The sequence below is a fragment of the Oncorhynchus keta genome, chromosome 3 (genome assembly GCF_023373465.1).
Source record: "Oncorhynchus keta strain PuntledgeMale-10-30-2019 chromosome 3, Oket_V2, whole genome shotgun sequence".
NCBI lineage: Eukaryota > Metazoa > Chordata > Actinopteri > Salmoniformes > Salmonidae > Oncorhynchus > Oncorhynchus keta.
Window position 1 is genome coordinate 11,925,682 of NC_068423.1, and position 20,666 is coordinate 11,946,347.

The 20,666-nt window shown below is 42.3% G+C and overlaps 1 protein-coding gene across 4 annotated transcripts in view; it reads left to right on the top strand.

Annotated features, from left to right (window-relative positions):
• Positions 1-185: 185 nt before the first annotated feature.
• Positions 186-20,666, top strand: part of mpp2b (MAGUK p55 scaffold protein 2b) — a 48,452-nt gene continuing 27,971 nt past the window's right edge. Inside the window, exons 1-2 of one of the 4 annotated variants that reach the window (XM_035748868.2) lie at positions 186-592; positions 14,456-14,537. In XM_035748868.2, the coding sequence (XP_035604761.1) occupies positions 14,507-14,537 (31 nt within the window). In that variant the 5' untranslated portion in view covers positions 186-592; positions 14,456-14,506. Of the gene's footprint in view, positions 593-14,455; positions 14,538-17,356; positions 17,467-17,493; positions 17,641-20,666 lie in introns of those variants that run through there. The other 3 variants (XM_035748862.2, XM_052489465.1, XM_052489486.1) reach the window with 3 other exon arrangements.

Sequence of the window (20,666 nt, forward strand, 5' to 3'; positions counted from 1 at the left end):
CCAACCATCACTTCAGGCTTATTATTAAACATGGTTACAAGAGTAATATCATTGTTTGTGACATATTCATACCACTAGGTGTCAGTATATTACAAGGAAAATGCTCTCTGTACGTTATTTGCCATTGGAACTTGTAATTTATGCATTAGACCACATATTCTACTGACCTTGCTGCAGGACGTGGCAAGCCTACACATTTACCATAATTCCTCACAACGGTCTCAAAAAGAGTAGGGATGTAATTGAAGTATCATCATTTTAATACAGTATCCTATGCTGAAGATGAAACTCATCATTTTTAAACTTTTGGACACAGTATAGTGTACTACTTCCTTACTTTGTTTATGGTACATTGTATATTGCACGTGTAGCCTCTGTAGTCTTATCACGTGTGACATTTAGATATTTAAGTCATCTAGACTCAAGACCTGCACGACAAGAAGCATTCAAACCGCAGTTCCGTGGGTTCTGCACTGTGGCACACGTACCGTTTTCCCTTTAATCTTCAGCAACGGTGCTCAGGGATTTGACATTTCAGCCGCGCCGTCTTCGCTCTCGTCTCGAATTGGACAGTGGGAACAACAGAAGCAAGGTAACCTAATATGAGCTCATAAAGTAGTGATTTGTTGAACAGAAAGAATGGTTATTGATATAGAAGATAATTTATTGTCGCTATCGTTTTCTTTGTGTCCCGGCTATTTAGAATCGATTGTGATTCCGCGGTGATGCGCCCGTGGCACCAGGTGGTTTGTTTTACGCTAGAATCTATCATATTACGAATGAATGGATTGGACATTGTGAATTATTGATAGTGGTGGCATCGCAATATCAATCATGTTGATCTTGCACATGATAGCATATTCCTGGCACTTTACCTCCTCTAGCTTAGGCTACCGTTATTACGCAGGAGCCTATTGGTGTGCATACAAAGCCCACAGATGGTGAGGAATAGTCTAAGAGAAAAGCATTTAAGCAAAAGCACAAGCTATTTCTGATTTATTTTCTTATCTCACGTACCGCACTCAATAGCTGCCAAGTTGTGTGAGGAGATACAATTTAGTCTAACCCGTGTCCGGTCTTCCATCCTTTGCGCTTGTGAATTAGAATACTATATCACTGACTTTACAAGTTAATGATGGATTATCAATCATACTCTTGGAAATGTACTTGTGACTGGGAGAGAATGGCTGTTTTACAATAGCAGAATTCCAGACCTTATGTAGCCATAAGGATAGTCGGATCGGACATCATGTGCACCTGTTCCCTGGTGCATGCTCACGTCACTCCCTACGCACCACATTTCTCTTTCAGTTTTAATGTGAATATATGAATAAACAAACAAATGATAATGTGTCATTTGGTTCTGAGAGTAATAGCCTACAGTAGGTTATTGGGTAATGACATTGTAGCAAATATGAGGGGTAGCCGCGACCGGGACTCGAACCCGGGTCCACGACTGTCAAGCAAACACTTTAACCCAGGGATGGGCGTTTGCGAGCAAAACACTTTAGCGGTCCCCCTATTGACAGTGGAGCAAAAAATATAAATTATAGTGTTTCTTTCCTGCAATTCCGTACTTGGCACAGACTTCAGTTCAACATCAGGTTGGTTCAGTTGTCAACTAAGGAGAAATCAACAAAACATTTCACCGTCATTGGATTTGGATAAAATGTTTGGTGAATTTTTTTCCCTTTACATTTTTGCCTTTTAGCAATTCCAATCAGTTTTTCACAAATATATGTTTTGTTGAAATAACGTTGAAACTCAACCTTACCATTCAATCAGAACATCATATCTGGTGGATGGGACCGTGATGTAAACACATTCATTTTTGACATCTTCTCTAACAAGATAATTGGGAGAGGGTGTAGTGTCTAGCCCAGGGTTTCCCAAACTCTGTCCTGCCCCCCACTCTCAGCACTACACAGCTGATTCAAATAACCAACTCATCATCAAGCTTTTGATTATTTGAATCAGCTGTATAGTGCTAGGGCAAAAACCATACCTGCACCCAGGGGGGGCCCCAGGACCGAGTTTGGGAAACCCTGGTCTCGCCTACTGAATGAGCACTAAGGACACGGCTGGCAGGAAGAGAGGTCCTTTTCAACCATCATAGTGTCCTTTGTTACTTTACACTCAAACTTACAGTGAGATGGTTATGTCTAAAATCATAGATCATATCATAGGTGTTTGGGTTGAGATGAGCTTCAGCAGTTATTCAAGTCTTCTAATAGTTTTTCCAAATCACTCTGGCGGATTTACACGTCAAAACTGTGATAGGTCTTATTTTGGAGTGCTTTTAGCTCAGCTTAAAGGAACTTCATCCTTCTTAATAGTCTCCCTTTTGAGAACTTGCAGCTGCAACAGGATTTTTGGCGGGTTTGACAGCTGTGTGATGCTGCACGATCAATGAGCTCCACAGAAATGTGACCTAAGCACTTCCTTACACAGCATGAAAACACTGCCAGATTTGGGGTGATTCTCAATTAGTAAAAAGTATGTCCTCTCCTAGACTCCTCTGTCATCCTCTCCTCTGTGACCGGGAAACCGATAAGTAGTCGCCATATGAAGGAGTGTCAATTCGTTAATAAGAGGCAAATTGAGGAGTTTGCTCCTCTACTGGATTGCCTCCCCCGGCGAAGGATGTTCAGGTGTATCCTACCGTGGAAGAGTTTTGAAATCCGCCACACCTCCTTTGAAACAGCTGTTGTTTTATCGGATGAGAAAATCATGCACACATTTAAAAACAACATGCTACTTATCCATTTATTAATGTCTTGCACAACTAGCTACATTTCATTTGACCATTTTACAGATGTATTATGGGGTTCTACATCTGTAAACGTAATTTGCCTGATGACACACTACAGTAGGATAGCCTCATTTCATATACAAGCGCATTTAATTCCACATTTCCTCTCCTCCTCACCTTGATTAACTTGGACCTTTTTCAAAAGGAGGTGAGGAGAAGATAGGACAGAGGAGAGGACTTGAGGAATAGAGGAAATCTAATTGAGATTCTCCCACAGTCTTGAGCCTCCCTCACTTCCTCCTTCTATCCTTACTTCTCTTCTTCCTTGAGGCAATGACTGCAAGGTAACCAGTTTATTCATTCACCAATCCAACCGTGTCAGATCAGTGGTTAAGGAAGGAAGGAGCTGTAAAATATTTAAGCAGGGCCTAGGGCAGCCTCAAATCTCACAACTATAATGTTTTGATGGGGTAACCTAACTTAGCAGGCGTAAAGTAAATGCATGAAACAAGACCCCCCCTACTGCAGGGATCATCAACTTGTTTTCTTGAGCGGATGGTCAGGAGGCCGGAAACATACTTAGAAATCATTTGTATAATGCAAATTGACCGCACAAATCCCAAACAGATATAATATTTGACTAAAACATAATCATTTCAAACCTTGCTCACATGTGTGTACGATCACATATACAGTATCTCTCTATTAAGCGTGGGCATACTTTGGAACAGATTTCCAAAATAAAAATAACTTGGAGCTGATTTGCTGGTGTTTTTATAGTCTTTTATGTCCAACAAAATTAAACTTGGGGGGGCGCGGGCTACCAGTTGAGGAACCCTGCCCTACTCCAGATACTTTTGACGAGAAGAACAAAACTGTCAGTAGAGGTTTTCTTCTGCACTGTTTAACCAATCCAGTAAATGTGGATGAGGAAGTTGGATCTCAGGCTCTCTTTCCATTTCCTTGAAAACCGGAACATCCGGTTGTTGACAACTCAGCAGAGGCTCAGCAGAGGCTATGGTTATTACTGCATTGTCGGAACTAGAAGCACAAGCATTTCGCTACACTCGCATTAACATCTGCTAACCATGTGTATGTGACAAATCAAATTGGATTTGATTTGATTAGTTTGTTTTGGTGAAGCTACTCTGAAAATGTAGTTTACCAAGCTACCAATTACTTCTTTATATAAAAAACTATACAAATATAGTTTACTTAAATAGATTCTCCGGTACTTTTGTATATATTTTTAGCCAGTAGTTCGGAATGTAGTGCTCACATGCCAAAAGTGGTCCCCAAAAATTGCGTATTACATCACATATATGCAGATATGTGCACCAGGTCATTGCTCTCACTCTGTTGTGTGTGCATCTTGCTCATTGTCTAGAACTTAAATTGCTAGGGGGCTGGCCCACATGGGGGAAATTTTGTGGGAAATGTTGCAGCACAGCTTCCAGAAACAGTCGCTTTCAAACTAGGGATTTTGTGGCTAATTGAAGACGTTCATTCTGCTCATAGATTATGCATGTATGAACTACACATTGACATATCCAGCCCAAAGCGGGAGGTTTAAAACATTTCCGGAGCATATCTTTAAGTAAAGTACTTTGAAAAACTACTATGTGAAAAATAATCATATCTAAATCTGAAATGTTATAGACTACAAATTGTTACAATTTACAAATATGTACATAACAGAATGTGTAATTTAGCCGATTAAACACAAAAAACTGTTTCAAGTGACAATTAGGCAGGTCTGCTGTAAAAAAAAAAAAAAAGGATATTCTTTCCTACTTTGCAAAAAATTGTGTGTAGTTCCAGTAGTTAGCTACACCGCTACATGGCAACAAAGTAACTACTGAAAACACTATCAAGATTTTAATTTGGTTCAACTACCAACCACCAAGCTACTGAAAATGTGTAGTTAAATTACTAATTGAACTACATATATTTCACTACTCCCCAACACTGGATCCTAGATCATTAGCCCAGAACTAAAATCTCACGTAATTTGTATCTTTTATGTTTATGTAGCCTGTCCACGAAATGTTTTTGGCTACTTCTATCTTGAATACCAAACCTAATTGTGCCTATATTCATATGAACTATTCTTCTTATGCCGCTCCATAGAGCTGTTTCCTTAGCTGTAGGGAGATACTGTGTTGCTGAGAAACAACCGAGCCTCCCAGGCTTTGATTTCTTCTCTGGCTGAATCAGCTGTCGGCAGAGAAAGTGCAGAGGTAAGGCCAGAGATGGAAGAGGAAGCAAGACACCCCACTGACTGTTTTTTTCTGCTTCGATAAAAGTCAATGACTTCCTCCCCACTGACTGTTTTTTTCTGCTTCAATAAAAGTCAATGAGCTAAGTACACCAGACCCAGCTGCTATTGCGTTGGTGTCTATGGGAGACCCACCCAGTTAAGTAAACCGGAAGTGCATTTTTTTTTTCAATAGTGAACTATCTTCATTTATCCACCATATTTGGTAGGGCCTCCATTGTAGGCACGGTGAGTCGGCATAGAGATAAACCAAATCAAATCAAAATCAAAATCAAATAGATTTACATAGCCCTTCGTACATCAGCTGATATCTCAAAGTGCTGTACAGAAACCCAGCCTAAAACCCCAAACAGCAAGCAATGCAGGTGTAGAAGCACGGTGGCTAGGAAAAACTCCCTAGAAAGGCCAAAACCTAGGAAGAAACCTAGAGAGGAACCAGGCTATGTGGGGGTAACCGGCGACGGTGTAACGCATCTATTCCAGTGGCACCCCTCCGTCCTTCGCCCCACATTTAAAGCAACTGGAAAACGTCCATGGCAGGCACTGTTGTCACTTTAGCTTGCTACATAAGGAATTATAGAAAGCACGAGCACCACCACCAATCAGTTTACACCACAGCGCACACACCAGTCGTTACTATGACAACTAGTGTAATCCGATTTGGTCACTTTTAATTTGCTGTTTGGACAGTCAGTTCCAAAACGGATTTTAACAACTGATTTGAGTATTAGGGCCTGCAGTGTGAACAATGCTTATGTCACCCCTGTCACTACCACAACAGATCAGTCTGGATGAATTTAGGGTTCGTAACCATGGTGACACAGCTACTGTAAAATGGGCTGGACTACTGCATTCTTTTGTATGGATTGGCTCTATAGGGACAGGAGTTTTACTTGAGGTGAGCTCATATGCTCTGGAAAAACTCAGGGCCACTAGATCCAAGACGGTATAGTATAAAGATAGCCAGAAGATATATAATTCCCCGATCACACTTGTAGGCGATGTCATGGTGATGTTGGCTAGCTAAACTCATGTGCAAAAACATGTTGTCTCTCGCTAAACTGCGCGTGTGCAGGTTGTCAAATCAAAGGCACTCCTTCGATATAAAGTTGTTTTTGACGGAAATGAAAACGTGTCAGTTTGTCACTTTCATGAGCTGGAGTAATAACATGTTCAACTAATTACTTTTCTCGGATGTAGTAGGTTGTGCCTTTGGATTTTGGGAAAACTAAGGAATGATTTTTCACCTTTCTTACCACCTTTTTCCATCCAATTGGCGACAGATTTGAATGCGAATATTCTAAAATCCCCACGAAGAAAATATGCCTATATTCCCACCAGTGGTGTTTCCACCAAACGGACTTGTTGCGGATACAAATGAGTGCAGGATGAGGTAGTGCACACAACATGTTAAGTTTTCATGTACCGAATAAAAATCCAACGTTTTTATGTGTTTCCATCACATTTTCAATTCCATCGCAAAAACTGTTGCGTTAAATAGTAAATGTACCTACTCTGGTTTTGGCACCTGTGCTCTAGCCAGCAGGTCACAGATACAGTGCGGGTTGGCTGTGCAGGTTGGATCGTCTACATCAGGGGTGTCAAAGTCAAATGGACGGAGGGCCAAATAAAAAATTTAGCTACAAGCCGAGGGCCGGACTGTTCGAATGTTCATTGAAAATTTTTTAAATGACGCATATAGTCTAGTGAACCTAATTGAACCTACTGAAAACCTAACAAATATATTCCAATATGATCAGATAAATAAAGCAATATTTTCTTATGGCTCTGTCAGTAATCTTTAATTTTCAACAGACACAAAAGACAAATTTCCTTTATATAAAAATCCCCATAACATGAACATTAAATGAAAGAAACCGGTATTCAAGGCACCATCAGTAGCCTATATTTTCTATTTTAGCAAAAGTGGGCTAAATTTACTTCAAAGAAAAAAACAATAATAGCAATTTTCTATCATCCACTCAACTGAAATATTTTTAAAATATAATTGGATTGAAATACAATAAAATAAAGTGCAAAAATCTATTAATCAAAAACAACACTTTGTTTAAGGAGAAGTAACATGCAGTGAAAACAAATATTAAACTTTAACTTTTAAACTTGAACTGAGTAAAAACTCTAAATATGTGATTGCACAGTAATGTTCACTTGTTTGAGGTTGAGGGTGATACTTGGTGGTGTCCCATCTTTTCCACAAGTTCATCAATGTTCGGGGTAAGGCTCTGAGCTGAGGAAATCCTCAGAATTGAGTGGAGGTGTTCAGCAGTAAGTCGACTTCTGTGTGATGTTTTGTTCAAGTTCATCAAAGAAAACAGTTGTTCACACAGGTATGTGCTGCCAAACATAGACAACGTTTGAGCAGCCTGGATGCGCAGCTGGGGCATTGTGTCGGGAGGAAACGGGCGAACTCCGCAGCACCCACTGCCGCATATTTTGCCCTCAGTGCATCATTGCATTGGAGGTCAATCAACTCCATTTGGAGGTTTGGTGGTGAGCTTTCCACGTCAACAGCAAATGGGTTACCGAGCAGTTCCAACCTGCTTTTTTGTGCTTCAAAGTCAGCAAATCGGCGTCGAAAGTCAGCGGCAAGCATACCTATTTTATCAGCCAACTGTGCGCTCGGGAACGCACTGGTAGAGAGCTTCTCTTTCATGGTCTGGCAGCTGGGAAAGTGGCTCAAATTTTCTTTCCGCATCTCGTCTCCCACAGAGTCAGTTTGGTTTTAAATGCCTTCACTGTACTGTACATATCAGAGATGACACGATCCCGACCCTGCAGCTGCAAGTTCATTGCATTCAGATGACTCGTAATGTCACACAGAAAAGCCATTTCACACAGAAACATTTCGTCTCGGAGTTGTGTTGTGTCTTTCCCTTTGCTGTCCAAGAACAGACAAATCTCCTCACGAAGCTCGAAACATCTTTGAAGCACCTTTCCCTGGCTTAGCCATCGCACCTCTGTGTGATAAGGCAAATCACCATGCTCCGTTTCTAACTCCGTCAGAAATGCCTTGAACTGGCGGTGATTCAAACCTTTGGCTCTGATAAAGTTAACTGTGCGCGTGATGATGCTCATTACATGCTCCATTTTCAAGGCTTTACCGCACAACGCTTCCTGGTGTATGATACAATGATAAGCTGTCAGCTCACCTGTCGCGTTTTCCTCTTGCATCTTTTCCCGTATCTTCGCCACCAGTCCGCTCCTGTGTCCACACATCGCAGGTGCTCCGTCGGTTGTCAAACCCACGAGTTTTTCCCAAGGCAGCTCCATCTCATTTACACATCTTGACACCTCTTCATACAAATCATGCCCCGTAGTTGTGCCATGCATAGGACGTAAAGCCAAAAACTCCTCTGTCACGCTTAGGCTGGAGTCCACTCCGCGGATGAAAATTGACAACTGGGCAATGTCAGAAATGTCGGTGCTCTCATCCACAGCCAAGGAATATGCAATGAAATCTTTTCCCTTTTTCACAAGCTGCTCTTTTAGATTGATGGACAACTGGTCTACTCTCTCGGCAATGGTGTTTCTGCTCAGACTCACATTTAAAAAGAGTTGCCTTTTTCTGGGCAAACTTCGTCACAAACTTTAATCATGCAGTTTTTGATGAAATCCCCCTCCGTAAATGGCCGGGCTGATTTAGCGATCTCTTCTGCCAAAATAAAACTGGCCTTGACAGCAGCCTGGCCTTGTGATTTGGCTTTTTTGAACAGAGCCTGTCGAGATTTGAGGCCTCGTTTTAATTCCTCTGCCTTTTGTAGCCTTTGTTCCATGTCCATATTCTTGTTTTTGTCCGCGTGTTTCGTTTCATAATGTCGTCTCAGATTATACTCTTTCAGTACCGCCACACTTTCTCCACACAGAAGACACACAGGTTTTCCAGCTACCTCCGTGAACAAATACTCCGACTCCCACCTTGTTTGAAACCCCGGTTCTCAGTGTCCACCTTCCGTTTTGCCATTTTTGATGGGTATCTGAAAGTTAATTTTACTGTGATGCTGACAACTGCTGTGCCAATAAATATTGAAATGAAGCAGCCTACTGCTCGGTGCGTCACCGTTGCATTGTGGGAAATGTAGTATTGGTGCGTGTAAAAGATCTGCGGGCTGCCGGCTTGCTGCGGTCTGCGGGCCGGTTCTAATAATAAATCAAGATCATCCCAGGGGCCGTAAAAAACCTTCTCGCGGGCCGGATGTGGCCCGCGGGCCTTGACTCTGACATATGTGGTCTACATGATGAGATTATTATGAATAAGAGCCATGTCACCATAAAAAGACCCTCGATATTTATTGGAAAGGAGCATCAAGCTCATCACCGTGCACTTTCACCACCCCTTGAAAGTTCCATCATACTTTATCTAATCTGTATCCTAATAAATTGCATGCTTTCCCAAATCATAGTGGGAGGAACACACAATATATCATCGCGTGACTCCAAGTTTACTTTGATATGATGTTTATTATATCAACATTTGCGCGTTAAGGCATGTCCATTGCCATTTCTCGCACAATTCATTTTCCAGATGCAAAAAGAGCCCATCATGTCGAACGAACAAATGATCTGTCTGCATTTATAACATTGTACCTAGACTTCCTGTTTCCATCACAGCTGTCAATATGTTTTATTATATGGTATGAAGTAAAGTACTTGCATAAAATTTGTGGATGGAAATGTGGTTACTGATTTGTCAAATCCCCAAATCCCGGTTTGGCTTGGTCTGTTTCGCAAGCATTCCCGGAAGTCTAACGATGTTGCACCTCAGGGTTTAGAAACTTTGTGACTAGAGTTTCACATCACAGCTTTGGCTTTGAAGGCCTCATATTCGTATCTGATCATATTATACTGTATTGTATATCGTATTGTGTATCGTGTATTATAAACTGGGTGTCTCGAACCCTGAATGCTGATTGGCTGACAGCTGTGGTATATCAGACCGTATACCATGGGTATGAAAAAAACATGTATTTTTACTGCTCTAATTAGTGGATAACCAGTTTATAATAGCAATAAGGCAACCCGGAGGTTTGTGGTATATGGCCAATGTACCACGGCCAAGGTATATGGCCAATATACCACAATGTGGTATATGTGGTACATATACCGCAATGTGGTATTTGTGGTATATGGCCAATATACTGCAATGTGTCATGTCTAAGAACAGCCCTTAGCCGTGGTATATTGGCCATATACCACACCCCCTCGTGCCTTATTGCTTAAATATATCGTATAGTGTACAGCGGAGTCAATCCAGGACAGCGGAGTCAATCACCACCTTCCGGAGACACCTGAAACCCCACCTCTTCAAGGAATACCTAGGATAGGGTAAGTAAGGGTAAGTAATCCTTCTCACCCCCCTTTCTCCCCCAACAAGATTTAGATGCAAGTGGCTGTTCCACTGGTTGTCATAAGGTGTATGCACCAATTTGTAAGTCGCTCTGGATAAGAGCGTCTGCTAAATGACTTAAATGTAAATGTAAATGTAATGTAAATGTGTACCATATCATACTGTACCATATCCTATCTGTTACATTTGGTCAGAAACTTTAGTCTTTAGTCAAGAGGTATGTTGGTGACGTTGAACCAAGGCCTGCCATTACACAGACTTATTCAATCAGTACTTCCTTGACTGAATTACCAGCAACAGGGACCTTGACTGAAATACTGGCAGTGGAACTGCTTCACTGCTACGGCTAGTGTGTGTGTGTGTGTGTGTGTGTGTGTGTGTGTGTGTGTGTGTGTGTGTGTGTGTGTGTGTGTGTGTGTGTGTGTGTGTGTGTGTGTGTGTGTGTGTGTGTGTGTGTGTGTGTGTGTGTGTGTGTGTGTGTGTGTGTGTGTGTGTGGCTAAAATGTTATTTTCCAGTTGAGTTGGGGCTATCACTGTTGATCCCAGGGACATTTAAGTAGCTAACTATAGTAGCACATTGTGTGCATCAATATACATGAGGTGGTGAGAATGAAAACAGTGTTGAACATGCAGATCTCAGTTGACCATGTGGCACGTACTAGCTTCAAATGACATTTCAATTCGTTTCTTTCGCCTCCCTACAAAATAATTTTTTGTTTTGATGTAGTGAATTCAAGTTATTTCGGGCTCCCGTTGTGTGACACAGATTCACAGAAGTTTGAGTTTGTTTAAGGAGGAATTTAGGTCACACCTGATTTCACAGCGCTTAAGTAAATAAGTAAAACCTTTCATCTGTTATTTAAAAGCTCCTTATAAATGTTCTGTAATTCTCTACCTTTAGTTTTTCATGGAGAAATCAGGGCCGGTGTCAGAGTGGGATCAGGTCCCTCCTGTCCATGTAATCACATTCATTATGATCTAATAGGCAAAACTGATCGTAGATCAGCACTCTTACTCTAAGACTCTATATGAATACCGCCCCGGCCCCAGACCCCGACCCCGGCCCCAGACCAAATACACCATACGCTTGCCACTCAAATATTGCACCAGTGGATCTGAATATAAACTATATAAAGTGTACAATCAGACACACACTCCTGAAGTTTATTCAAGCACTTTGGTAAGACATGATGCATATCTGAAATCTGAAATCTAGTTAATCAGTCTTTCGGGTGAGAGAGCAAGTTCACAAAGACATTTCTCATTGAGAGCTTTCATCATAGACCTCTGAGTTGGCCTTTTTAAACTGCCGTTTAAGCCTTGTGATCCAGCTTGTGTATCTCACTGTCCTGTGATCGATTCCAATGTGATTCGTTTTGAAGGCAATACTCTGGATTTCAATGGTGCTGTTCACCCTCTACAATTTATTCTCAGTATTATTTTGATATAAAAAAAACTACAATACAATAGCAGAGACACATTAAACTACTACCATTTGCATTTCATTATTCCCCAATTGAGTAAAATTGCAATCCCCTCTCCCCTTATTATTATTTTATGCATTTTTCCTTGTTGCCATGGCAAACCAGTGGAAAAAAGAAAAGAGGTCCTTGCGGTTGTCTTGGATACGAGCGCTTTCCCCCTGTGATGCAATGAGAGGAGGAGAGGAACCTGTGGGAGTGCAGGCAGGGTTATTTTTAGGCGTGACGCGAGCCACGCGTGGATTAGGATTTGGTTGTGGTGTATGTATGTGTGTGTGCGTTTGTGTGTGTCTGTTTCTGTCAGAGTATGTGTGTGTCAAAGAGTCTGTGTCTGTCAGTAACAGTGTGTGTGGGTGAGAAAAAAGGGTTTGTGTGTGTGTGTGCGTGTTGGCATCACAGATTTTAAGGTGCAACCTACCTGTTGGGGGTAAATATAACACCTGTGTGCCAGGACAACACATTAAGAAAGTAGGTGCTGGCTCCTGGCCAAGATGTGGATCCAAGACACCTAGCTTATGTAACATAAAACCTTTCACAAATATATATCAGAGACCTGTAAATAGAAATGCTACCCTCAGTGTTTCGCACTCCTCTCTCTGAGATTGTGTTAATCCTGTTGTCGTCCATCCCTCTGTTTGTGTGGCCCTGGCCCAGTGTCAGTGTTTCTCTCCACCTCAACCGTTGCGCTTCTCTTAATTGGTTGGCAGGGTGGAGAGATGATGATTGCAGGCCTGCGCTGCGTGCATGATGTCATAGCAGCTGTGGTGTCGATGTAGCCTGGGCTCAGTATGACAGAGAACATGGGACTTTGGATCACACCTAAAGACAAAGCAGTCCCCACAATAAAAAAAAGACCTAGCAGGAGCACAGCTACAGGCCCCGATCTCTGTTGTAGAATCTAATGCAACTATTGTACATTTATATACCCTTATTGTTTAGAGTGGAAAGTGCTTTATAAAGGCTTAATCGCTTGATTACAATTTCATCCGTTTTCATAATAGGCTAAGAAAATGATATCATTCGGTGTGCAGCGTCATTGGGCTGATTTTGCCCCTGCATAAGAAACGCTCCGGGAAAAAAAGAGAGGGAGAGAGCTGGCGAAATAAAGCAGGAAAATGCTGACCCCTCTCTCTCTCACACTCTTCACCCTCTGTAAACCCAGCTCAAGCATGGCCAAGGCTGCCTGCAAGCTGCCTGCAAGCTGCCTGCATACTTTTAACAAGCTCTGTCATTTGTGTGTGCGTGTTTGTGTGTGCGCCTATGTGTGAGAGAGCAACTGTATGTGTGTGTGTGCGCGTCTGTGTGTGCTTTATCGTGTGTGTGCTTGCCTGCGTGCTCTGTCATTTCCCAGTGTGAACACCGGAGGGCTGGGGAGGGAGGGATAAGCTGGAGGGGGTGAACTGGTGTGAATGTTTTAAGAGCCTGATCTGCTTAGATCAGAGTTATACAAAGCCCTGGGCAGTGGTAGAGTACATTTCACACTCTGGGTTTCAGTGTGTTTCAATGGCACAGCAGGAACTACAATTCGAGCTTCTGTCTAAGTATTGATGTGGTGGTAATTTACTCATCTGCATAGACACACACTTTTTAGATGATGATTGTGCTTTATACTGTAGGAAGTGTGTGTGTGTGTATGTGATGAGGCGGTTGAATGATAGACTTTCCCTCCTATTTGGCTACCACCCCTTCACCCTGACCACAGTCTGCTGTATATTGTCATGGCAACCAGGCATTAGCATCATTGGATGCTGTGTTCTCCCTCATCGACTTCACTTTTTCCACCTCTGTTCCATTCATCTATCTATCTATCTATCTATCTATCTATCTATCTCTCTCTCTCTCTCTCTCTCTCTCTCTCTCTCTCTCTCTCTCTCTCTCTCTCTCTCTCTCTCTCTCTCTCTCTCTCTCTCTCTCTCTCTCTCTCTCTCTCTCTCTCTCTCTCTCTCTCTCTCTCTCTCTCTCTCTCTCTCTCTCTCTCTCTCTCTCTCTCTCCAGCTCTCTCACACACTAACGTGTCACTCGACTCTTCAATCCGTTGCTATTTTTCCTTGATTTCTCACTGCTGTAATGTAACACAATTCTAGGACTCTTCTTCACAAATCCATCGGCAAACAATTTATTTAGAACATGTCTGAAGTTGTTGAGCCTCTCCAGTCAGTTCCTGATGACATTAAGCGTAATTCCAATGGGTTCAATCAGATGCCTTAACGATCCTCTCCAAACTAGTACAACATGTTATCCTGCTTACTGTAGCCAATCTCTTTAACTAGCTATAGTTGACTTCGTGGAAACTGAGTTGGACAGTGTGGGTGTTACCTATAATTAGACACTGACAACAGGGGAATGGGCATGTGTGGGCATGGGAACTATACTGGGACTGGGGTGGGCGTAAATAACATGAGGGAGAACTCCCTCAGTCTCCCTCTACCGCTTTTTGTCTGCTTCTCTTATCGTCCCTCCCTCCTCTTGGTCCATTTCTCCAGTTGGGTGTTTGAGGGTGGTCGTTTTCATAACTGATGAATAATTAATGTTTGTTTACCAATGTTCTTCTCCCTACCTCTCTCATTCTCTCTCTCCAGCTGACCTAACAAGATTCAAAGAAGAGGATTTGGGAAGACCAGTTTTCCAAAATGCCCGTGGCATCATCCAGCTCGGACTCTGGTAAGTGGCTTGGCCTCAGCGTGACAGAGCGATAGAAAGAGATAGAGATAGCGAGAAAGGGGTGAAACCTGTGTGTCTGTGTGTGTGTGTACAGTTGAAGTCGGAAGTTGACATACACCTTAGCCAAATACATTTAAACTAAGTTTTCACAATTCATGACATTTAATCCTAGTAAAAAATTCCATGTCTTAGGTCATTTAGGATCACCACTTTATTTTAAGAATGTGAAATGTCAGAATAATAGTAGAGAGAATTTCATCACATTCCCAGTGGCTCAGAAGTTTACATACACTCAATTAGTATTTGGTAGCATTGCCTTTAAATTGTTTAACTTGGGTCAAACGTTTTGTGTAGCCTTCCACAAGCTTCCCACAATAAGTTGGGTGAATTTTGGCCCATTTCTCCTAACAGAGCTGGTGCAACTGAGTCAGGTTTGTAGGCCTCCTTGCTCGCACACGCTTTTTCAGTTCTGCCCACAAATGTTTTATAGGATTGAGATCATGCCTTTGTGATGGCCACTCCAATACCTTGACTTTGTTGTCCTTAATCCATTTGGCCACAACTTTGGAGGTATGCTTGGGGTCATTGTCCATTTGGAAGACCCATTTGCAACCAATCTTTAACTTCCTGACTGATGTCTTGAGATGTTGCTTCAATATATACACATAATTTTCCTACCTCATGATGCCACCTATTTTGTGAAGTGCACCAGTCCCTCCTGCAGCAAAGCACCCCCACAACATGTCAGTCAACTTAGTGTATAACTTAATGTAAACTTCTGACCCACTGGAATTGTGATACAGTGGTACAGATATAAGTGAAATAATCTGTCTGTATACAATTGTTGAATTGTCGACTTACCAAATATATAGTTTGTTAACAAGAAACTTGTGGAGTGGTTGAAAAATGAGTGTTAATGACTTTCGACCTCCACTCTATCTGTGTGTGTGTATGTGTGTGTGTGTATGTGTGTGTGAGAGAGAGAGGGAGATAGAGTTCCAAGGTTTTAATTGTTGACAGGTTTTAACCTTGGGAGAGAGAAAGCGAGAGGGTGACAGATAGAGAAAAATAGGGTGAGAGGAGGGGTGAGAGAGAAAAAGAGAAAGAGAAGATGAGAGGGATGTTTCAACCTTCTCTGATGAATGACACTGGATGAATGACCTCCCCCAGTCCAGCATATTTCCACATAACAGAGAGAAACACAGCTAAAAAGAAACAGAGAAGGATGGAGGGGTAAAAAGAGATACAGTGGTGAAGTGGGAGAGAGAGAGAGATAGGGAGAGAGATAGGGAGAGAGATGGAGCAGGTAGGGACAGTTTATCACGTGGGGCCCTACAAGTTATCTCCACTCCTCTAATGTGACTTAATGATGTGCCTAATGAAGCAGTGAATTCGGACTCAAACTCAGACTTATCAGTCTGGCTGTCTGGAAGGATCTGCTTGTTATTAGACCTCACTACCCTCACTGACCTTGGTGTGTGCCCCCCTCTAATGAGGCTTCTCTAGTGGGTATTAGTGTTGGGGTGAGATGGGGGTTTGGGAGTTTTGAGATTGGGTGGGCTGATTTCTCTTCAAATAAATCCTTTCAATTCCCTGACAGAGAGAGGGAGTGGGAGAAGGGCATTGACAAGGACAGGACAGGACAGACATATACACAATGACAAAGACAGAGACAATTTGTTTATCTCACCATTGGGAGATGGAAGAGAGGAGAAATTCTCTCGTTTGAAGTGTTTTCACCAATGGCTGGCTGACTCAATGTATTACCGAAAGTTGTATGGCCTCTGATGTGAAGTATATGTAGCTCATGAGTTTGAGCAGGCGAGGTGAGGAGGGGAATTTAGATTTATGGCGGTTCAACACCCCTGAGATATTGAATGTGCATTAAATCTGTATTTAGAAATGGCCCGCATGTCAATCTCTGATTGTAAACTAGCCAAGGGGGAGATCTCCCTGATGGACTTTTTCTGTAACCAAGAATAAATTGTGCCTCGGAACAATTTCTTGTCTCCCAGTTATGAAAAAAGTTAGCATTTTATAGTATGGCTATTGTTTGGCGCTGATATGCAGCCGGTTACAATTACATTTTGATTTGAAGCGAGGAGGTGGTTCATGCACTCGGTCAATGAAGCCGTAATGTTTTTATGTGCACTGCTTCGTGAGCATAATGCTAATAGCTAGCTACAGCCATAATACAACACAGAGGAATACTTTATTGAGTTTTATAGCTTTCCCAGTCTCTCTTATTACTTGGAATTTGGCAACATCTCGATTCTCCACCCTTTCCCAGAAGCGTGCACTTGCACACTCCTGTCATGAATTTAAAGGTATAGGATTGGTTGGAAGGAGTTTTCATCAGTGTTAAATTCATACGGGAAAGAGTCCAAGTGTAGGGTGGAGAATCAGGACACGGCCAACGTGGGGTGAACCATGATGATGTCACTAAACAGGAAGGACGTTCTTGATATAAGCACCAATCAGAAGATTCCTCCCTAAGCCCCCGAGCCCCCCCCCCTCCCACACTCCCTCCCTCCCTCCCTTCCAACACACACACACACACACACACACACACACACACACACACACACACACACACACACACACACACACACACACACACACACACACACACACACACACACACACACACACACACACACGGTAGTGGCAAGTAGAAGATCATTGTGCCTTGACTCCTCCTTCCTTTCCAAGCATCGCACCTCCTACGTGAGATGCATCACTCTATCCCTCCTCTTTCCCCCTTTATTTCTCTCTCCCCCTTCCTCTCTGCTCTGAGAGGCTTCCATTCAGGGGGAGAGGCTCAGTCATCCTTGGCAGCTCTCAGGAGCTGCAGGTATTGAGAGGGGGAGGAGGAAGAGGAGGAAGAGGAGAGAGAGGCGCTCTGAAGGAGGGGGGGAGAGGAGAGAGGGTGAGAGGAGCTTCTCTCAGGCTGTCTCAGGTGTGAGTGTGTAAGTCGTCGCTAGGTGTGTGTGTGTGTGTGTCGTGGAGGTGTGTGTGTACCACACGGCTGGCAGCCTGTTTTGAAGGTTCTCCCTGGAGAACTCTGTCCTATCCCTGGAGTGCCTGGAGCTCAGTGGGAAAGGTAAGGACAGGCGGATGGGGTGATGCTGATGATGGTGATGGGGGTCATAGAAAGGATGCGGGTTTTAATGGTTTGTCTATGGTGAAAGGATTAGGGTTTTAATGGTTTATCTATCGTGAAAGGATTAGGGTTTTAATGGTTTGTCTATGGTGAAAGGATTAGGGTTTTAATGGTTTATCTATGGTGAAAGGATTAGGGTTTTAATGGTTTGTCTATGGTGAAAGGATTAGGGTTTTAATGGTTTATCTATGGTGAAAGGATTAGGGTTTTAATGGTTTATCTATGGTGAAAGGATTAGGGTTTTAATGGTTTGTCTATGGTGAAAGGATTAGGGTTTTAATGGTTTATCTATGGTGAAAGGATTAGGGCTTTAATGGTTTATCTATGGTGAAAGGATTAGGGTTTTAATGGTTTATCTATGGTGAAAGGATGAGAGTTTGCACTCTGTTGATAGGGGTCATAGAAAGGATGAGGGTTTGGATTCTATGGTTCATCTATGGTGAAAGGATGAGGGTTTGCACTCTGTTGATAGGGGTCATAGAAATGATGAGGGTTTGGATTCTATGGTTCATCTATGGTGAAAGGATGAGGGTTTGCACTCTGTTGATAGGGGTCATAGAAAGGATGAGGGTTTGGATTCTATGGTTCATCTATGGTGAAAGGATGAGGGTTTGCACTCTGTTGATAGGGGTCATAGAAAGGATGAGGGTTTGGATTCTATGGTTCATCTATAGTGAAGGGATGCGGGTTTGGATTCTATGGTTCATCTATGGTGAAGGGATGCGGGTTTGGATTCTATGGTTCATCTATGGTGAAGGGATGCGGGTTTGGATTCTATGGTTAATCTATGGTGAAGGGATGCAGGTTTGGATTCTATGGTTCATCTATGGTGAAGGGATGCGGGTTTGGATTCTATGGTTCATCTATGGTGAAGGGATGCGGGTTTGGATTCTATGGTTCATCTATGGTGAAGGGATGCGGGTTTGGATTCTATGGTTCATCTATGTTTGGATGGGTTCCACTTACTCCCTGTATGTTTTGGTGTAGAAATAGAAGTGTAGTGTGGTTGTGAGAATTATGAGCTATCTGGGAGATACAAGCGAGACAAATGAGTACCGAAGGCAATAGGGTGTGGATGTGCGAGACTCATTGCTAAGGTGTGAAACTGTATTCACCCAATGTCAGAAATAACTAACAGCGGAATCTCAAGCATATGGGACTACTTATCATTTTGTATGGTGTTCCTGTCCTTTAATTTGATCATTGATCAAATGGAATTATTACATACTAGCTAAACTATTGTATGTATAGATTCAATGTCCCTTATGACTGAAGGAAAATGAGAGAGTGCATAGAGAGAAAACATGTACTACTTTACGCAGAGCCCTCATATAGCCATAGAAATAGAACCAATCTATTTCATTCTATTTCTATGATAATAACCATTATACTCTTCATGACAAATATGGCTGCCCGTAACAGTAAATGGCCGTGCGTTACAATAACCAGGAGATAGATAGTGACAGCCTCCCATAGAACACAACTGAATGATAGTACATTGATAATACTGTATGTGCTCTCAGTGTGTGGGGGACGTGCTCTTATAGATTCTATCCATAATTGATGGTATTAATTCATGTTGCATTTATTGCATGCTATACTGCAAGGAAATGTGTCACTGTACAAATGGATAGTGGTCGAAATGGAACGTAAAGGAAATTGGATACCTGGTCAGTCCCACAACTGAATGCGTTGAGGCTTTCACAGGACGTACTGGAATTATATGCCTTTGTTAGACATAATGTTGCCTTGACGATCATAAGTAATTGTACTATACATTAAATAAACAGCAAGAGAGAGAGAGAGGTGTTGGAGGAGTGAATAAGATCACGCTTGAGGTACGTACTGCTGTACAACACAGTGAGGTCGAGATGTAGAAGTCGGACGTTTACATACGCTTAGGTTGGAGTCATTAAACTAGTTTTTCAACCACTCCACAAATGTCTTGTTAACAAACTATAGTTTTGGCAAGTCGGTTAGGACATCTACTTTGTGCATGACACAAGTCATTTTCCCAACAATTGTTTACAGCCAGATTATTTGACTTATAATTCACTGTATCACAATTCCAGTGGTTCAGAAGTTTACATACACTAAGTTGACTGTGCCTTTAAACAGCTTGGAAAAAAACAGAAAATTACGTAATGGCTTTAGAAGCTTCTGATAGGCTAATTGACATCATTTGAGTCAGTTGGAGGTGTACCTGTAGATGTATTTCAAGGCCTACTGTCACGCCCTGACCTTAGATTCTCTGTTTTTCTATATATTTTGGTTAGGTCAGGGTGTGACTAGGGTGGGTACTCTAGTTGTATGTCTAGGGTTTTTGTCATCTAGGGTTTTTGTATGTCTATGTTGGCCTGATATGGTTCCCAATCCGAGACAGCTGTTTATCATTGTCTCTGATTGGGGATCATATTTAGTTAGCCATTTCCCCATTGTTAGTTGTGGGATCTTGCCTATGTTTAATTGCCTGTCAGCACTAGTTTGTATAGCGTCACGGGTCGTTTGGTTGTTTGTTGTTTTTGTTCATTCATTAAAAAGAGAATGTACGCATACCACGCTGCGCCTTGGTCCGATCCTTATGGCGAACGTGACACCTACCTTCAAACTCAGTGCCTCTTTGCTTGACATAATGGGAAAATCAAAAGAAATCAGCCAAGACCTCAGAAAGAAAATTGTAGACCTCCACATGTCTGGTTCATCCTTGGGAGCAATTTCAAAATGCCTGAAGGTACCATGTTCATCTGTACAAACAATAGTAGGCAAGTATAAACACCAGGGGACTACGCAGCCATCATACCGCTCAGGAAGGGGACACATTCGGTCTCCTAGAGATGAACGTGCTTTAGTGCGAAAAGTGCAAATCAATCCCAGAACAACAGCAAAGAACCTTGTGAAGATGCAGGTAACAGGTACAAAAGTATCTATATCCACGGTAAAATGAGTCCTATATCGACATAACCTGA